The sequence below is a fragment of the Apium graveolens genome, chromosome 7 (genome assembly GCF_009905375.1).
Source record: "Apium graveolens cultivar Ventura chromosome 7, ASM990537v1, whole genome shotgun sequence".
Classification (NCBI taxonomy): Eukaryota; Viridiplantae; Streptophyta; class Magnoliopsida; order Apiales; family Apiaceae; genus Apium; species Apium graveolens.
In genome coordinates, this window is record NC_133653.1 from 55,060,867 (window position 1) to 55,066,495 (window position 5,629).

Sequence of the window (5,629 nt, forward strand, 5' to 3'; positions counted from 1 at the left end):
TTTAATTCACACATATCTCAACTACTATTATAATAATATAAAATAAAATATCTCATATTTTATTATATTGTCAAACCTGGATATTACATACAGCTACACCTAGATAGCTGTGTTTCATATATATTCAGTCTTGACCTCAAACAACTGATTTTGATGGCAAAGAGATAAAGTAATATTTAACAGTCCCAACGTTTTCACAGCCCACAATAATAAGACATAAAACAAGATGGAACATATAACAATGATACACCGTACACGACAATAATATGTTATCGGATAGGCCCAATACAAGCCCAGCCCAAATAACATCTCAATAGTATTTAGCTAAAACACCACAGTGCACTGTTTCTACACCAACTAGAATGCATAAAACTACAAGCTTCATAGTTTCGTTGTGCTGAACTCTTAAATCTTCCCAACTAATTCATAACTTGGAAGTTAAAAAAAAACAAATTTGTCACGTCTACATTTCCATGAAAGTAGACATTAGTTCCTTTCAATAATTAGTAGACATTAGATAGTAGAAACCAACATATTAACTTAAACTTTACAAAAAACATCGAGTAAACCGGTACATTACCAAGATAGCGCATAGCATTGGAAGTCACAAGTCATAAAAGTTACAGTACTAGTTAAGTTTAGTTACGATAACTAGGTTTTTTAACCAAAAGATTAACTGTAGATGCGCAAAATGAAATTGAACCTATATAAATTTACATTTCAAAAGACTTGAGGGGATCATTAGGATCAATTTCAGAGAGGGCTGGGAGGTCCAGCGGTAGAGTATCCAGGCTCCAACCTTCTTTTTTCAGGGTCTTGATCAAATCATCGAAGACAAGCTTGTTTCCAGCGTGAGTCAGGTGCAGACCGTCTCTGCAGTTCAAATCAAAAACAGAAAACAATAAAATCAGAACATATAAAATCACATTGCAAGAAAGAGCTCTAAAATTATAATCAGATAACAACCAAAAAAAAGATACTATATGCTACATCTTTATCAACTTTACTATTCAATGGGGCCGTGGATTCTGTATGATTATAAGAATCGAAGGCCGTGTGCATATTTAAACTGAACAAAAAGATACTACGGCGGGAGTCTTCATCAAAAATATGGTCACGGTTGGCAAAAAGTGCTAGTTCACTAATTTACAAAAAAAAAAATCAAGATATAAGGATTTGTTCATTAAATGAGGTTTTTACAATGATTGGACCTATTTGTGAGGATAAATGTGTGCTGAGTCTAGCAGCAGAAGCGACTTGGATATTTAAATAATGTTCACCCTGTTCTATAGTAGGTATGCTTAACTGAGAATCTCAATGCACAACAGAGTTCAGAGGCAATAAGATTGGATCAAGAATTGCAATATAGCTAGATTGGATATGAAGTAAATGTTATAGTTATATACTGGGGTATGTACAATAATAAATTTGATTAGATTGGTGTATGTCGGAAGTGCCATGCATAGAACCTAAATATTGAAAATATGACTTATGGTTGACTTTTTGAATGTCGATAACCACATATCAAATTGTGGAAGTCGTAATTCGTGAAAATACCTAAGCATAAGTTTTTCCCAGTTTGGAAACTTCTGCATTCTGTTCCAGAGATTGATCACTGGAATTTTGTATTCTTCAGCAACTGAGACACATGCTTTGGCGTAAGCACCTGCAGCTTCGTTAGTTCTTTCTGGTAGGCCAAAAGTGTCCTCAACAAAAGGGTTCCTGCAATTATTTCAATCAGATTTGTCCTGCAATCATCTGCGTCTCAAAAATTTTAAAAAAGGGTGTTTAATTGCTTACTCAAGTCGCCCAGCTTCATCAATTGGTGGAGGAGTGATGAGGATAACAAGAGTTGAAGGCCATCGCTCCTGATAAAAAAATTTGACCAATAGTTACACCAGCAGAAGTCTTTGTAAAATGTAAAGAAAGAGATTCTATACTCCTCCAATGAATATAGAAGACAAAAGTTAATTGATTCTATACTCAAATATGTACTTCCTCTTCAGTAATATATTGTCTACAAACCAAAAATTTAACAGTAAAATTGAAGACAATCCAAAAGTTGCTAAAAACTAATCCCTCCGTCCTATTCAATTCACCACATGTTTTTTTCCAATACTCGACACGCATTTTAAGGTGAATATAAAGTATGTTTCCGTAATTTATTTTTAAAATTTTCTTTTTTTGTATTAAACTTTAAAAATTAAATTTTTATTTAAAAGAAAAAAAATCAAAATAATTTATATAACTATACTTTAGAGGAGCAATAAATGCGTGCCGGATTCCCCGTCCCACAATGGGGAGAACCCAATGGGACAGAAGGAGTACTTTTTAGGAACAAAAACATATTTTGCTTTCAGCAAATTAAATAATAATAATAAAAAGCAGTAATGGAAGCTATTCAAGCAAGCGACTGTTGCTAACCCTCTGTCCTATATAATTTTCAGCATATAGGGAAAACCCTAGAAGGGTTGTATCAAGGACGGATAGATGACGTGGCATGTCTGCACTTACAAAAAAAATCTGTGTTCAACCTATCCGCGCAAAAATATAGCAGACAGATTGTTGTAAAAATCGCTTTCCAGGACCCGGACCCAACAGTGATTCAGCTTTTGAAATGGAACTGCGCCCATTTTAGTGTAAATTAGAAGCTTAACTTAAAACTCCTATGTTGGTATAATGCCAAGTGCTAAACTCGGAATAGCATATGCCAGTAAAGTTAAGTATCATAAACTCGTGCAACTCCAAAATTGAGTATCACGGTTAACTGGTACAGTTTCATCTTTCAAAGGATACGAATACTTCAACTAAGTCTACATACGGAAACAGAGGACAACACATTAAAAAAAATCTTTTAATAGCATACTACCTTGTTATAACTTGTAACAATAAATCCAAACTAATTTTTCGGCCCATTACTTAGAGAAATTTTCAAGCATTTGTCAATCAAGTCTCAAACAATAATACCAGGGGCTAGTTTCGTTAATTATGTGGAGGTATGCTTCATTGCTCTCTGCAGATGTTTGAGACATTACACGTGGACTGAGAACAAGAGATATTACAAGAATTGGAATCTACCACTTTCAGATTTGATAAACATAAATGATTACGAAGATACAAAGATTTGGTTTCTCTTAGAAATATTTGTTTACGGTATGAACAGTTGTAGGCTTGTAGCAGAAAACCTGCAAGATTATTTCTCCTTAATATCAAGATAGTTAAGAATATAGTAGCTTCCTGTGCAAGATCATGAGATGATTCACCAATCAGAGATTATAAAAAAGAGGAGAGTGGAGTAGTGGACTTCAGTTAGGATGAAAATATTTTTAAAACCAGCTTAATAAAGAAAGTGCCAAAGCATATTCCTCATAACTTCTATCCCAAAAGAGTTAGTAGAAGTTAGACCATAGAGAACAATGTGCCTATGTATCGGTAAAGTATATAATCAACAATCTTAGTAGTTTCTTAGTAAAATGAAAAAGCTCATAGTGTCTAGACAAAGCAAGTTAGTGAAATGACAAGGCCTTCCACAAATCTCATGTTACATAGCAAGAAAGAAAAATTAGGTAAGTGGCAAACAATTATAGCGACTGATGGACCTCACAGATATAAAATTTGTTTAGCACCAATGCACTATCACTCACTTTATGGATCCTCCAGGGCCACCAGTCCAACACTAACGAAGTGCAACTGTTAAGTGTTGCCATCAATGAAAATTTTCTTGTACATAAGCTTATGTTTCAAGGCTTGCCAGCTCGTCACTATGTCAAGATCAACTGATTTATCCGTTTGTGCAGAAAGAACATATGACTTAAAAGTTAAAACTAACTTGGAAGAATTTTAGAAAATAGAATAAGATACTTATATTACTTAGTTATATTATGCATTGTACTGCCGTACTATTTCCGGTCTGAATCACTTTCTTTTATTCTAATTGCAATGTCAGGAAACAATTTACAAACATATGATATTGTAGAAGCGATCTATCATGCACTTGCATCATCTATCGTTGAAATCAACTTCCATAATTGCATGCACACATTACTATGCACAACAGTTGGCTGCACAACTGCATTTACAACACTGTAAACAGATGACTCCTCTAAACACACAAGTGGACCTAGGTTATACAGCATAGTTCCTTGCAAGAGGCAAGTTAATCTAATTTCTTTATTAATTTATTTACCTTTTACATTAATTTTTGTATATAAAGAAAGATCCTGCGGAGAACAATATATAACAGTTTTTATCATGCAAAATTGGTCATCTTGTCAGGCGAAAATGAAGGTATTCCTTAAGATGACTATTAAAAAAAAATTACTCACAAGAAAAACTTCAGCAACGAAATTTGCAACCAAAGTCAGGGGGCACAAACAATCATTCATTCAAAATTTGCAGAACATAACATATAAAAATACTGCAGGACATATTGGTTCTTCGTTCTCCAACTAAAAAAGGTTCCTGTTCTCCGATTAAAAGAAGTTCAAAATCCCAACTTCTGCATGTGTGTTTGCCCATATACTCATCACATGTACTTAAAATGTGCATGAGGAAGAATGAAAGAAAGTACCTTGAAAAAGGAGACAATGGAGTGGAGATTGAGCTTATACTCATCAAGAGGGACATGCTGATAAGCAGAGGTTCTGTCAGGAAGAGCAGCATCATTTGCACCAAAGAACACTGTTATAGCCACTGGAGCCTCCTTCTCCTCTGGTGGAAACACCTTGTTCAACACCTTCAATGCCCACCTTGTATTATACCCACTATAACCCCTCACCTGTATATCAAGCTACACAAAGAATATACATAATCCATTTAAGGCCTACCTCTAAAACTGGTAAACAATAATCACTTCAAGTAAACAACTATGACAACAAGTCAACAACCAAAAAACAAGAAACATAAAAATAAAATATTACAAAAAAAAAGGAAGTTGAAGAAAATCAAGAATCAAGAAAAGAAGAAAGGATGACATACCACACGAGCAAAGTGGTTAGTTAAAGAAGCACCCCAGCCACTATTATTGAATGACTCTTCAGTAATGGAATCACCAAAAAGTACCATCTTGGGCCTCATTTTTTTCTTCTTTGATTGATGTTTATGCCTGCAAATTTAAGAGGTATTTATAAGAGAGAAGGTTTGAGAGTGACATAAAAAAGCAAATTTATAAATATAAAATATAAAAAGATTAGGTGATGACAGATTAATAAAGATCACACAAGGGTAGGTGACTGTAACATCTTTTAATAAATACAATCACCGAACAGGCAACCGAAGGTACAGCTCCCTTGTATCAGAAGGATTTTAAGATTTTATGAGAACAAGGCTGTACCTTTGACATGTATAGATTTAGATAAGTACACATATATATGATGATCCTGTATGTATATTCTGTCCGTGTTTGCGAGTTAGTTACTCCCTCGTTTTCATTGAATTTTTTATATTATTTTTCGGTACACTTTTTAAATTTTTTTTTATGTATAAAAATTTTATGTTTAAATTTTTATTTAAAAAAAGAAATTTTTTTAAAAAAATTATAAAATTATACTTTATAAAAATATCAAAATATGTGTAAACAGTCAACGTAAACAATTCAGCGGGATGAAAAGAGTAAATGCTAAGAAAATAC

At 33.5% G+C, this 5,629-nt stretch overlaps 1 protein-coding gene across 1 annotated transcript; it reads right to left on the reverse strand.

The window, feature by feature from the left end:
* Positions 1–559: 559 nt before the first annotated feature.
* LOC141670366 (GDSL esterase/lipase At5g45920) lies at positions 560–5,332 on the reverse strand. Its single transcript, XM_074476162.1, has 6 exons — positions 5,201–5,332; positions 4,978–5,104; positions 4,571–4,789; positions 1,801–1,868; positions 1,558–1,722; positions 560–873 (listed from the first exon to the last, which is right to left on the reverse strand). Exons 2-6 carry the CDS (start codon positions 5,074–5,076, stop codon positions 714–716), a joined length of 711 nt encoding a protein of 236 aa, XP_074332263.1. The 5' UTR covers positions 5,077–5,104; positions 5,201–5,332; the 3' UTR covers positions 560–713.
* Between the last annotated feature and the right edge of the window lie 297 nt (positions 5,333–5,629).

Bases quoted from the DNA above. Each gene is read 5' to 3' on its own strand.
- LOC141670366 (XM_074476162.1), bottom strand. From the start codon at position 5,076: ATGAGGCCCAAGATGGTACTTTTTGGTGATTCCATTACTGAAGAGTCA. The intron at 4,790-4,977 runs GTATGTCATCCT...TTCTTTGTGTAG, and splicing joins CTAACCACTTTGCTCGTGTG to CTTGATATACAGGTGAGGGG. The intron at 874-1,557 runs GTATTTTCACGA...TTTGAACTGCAG, and splicing joins TGGGAAAAACTTATGCTTAG to AGACGGTCTGCACCTGACTC.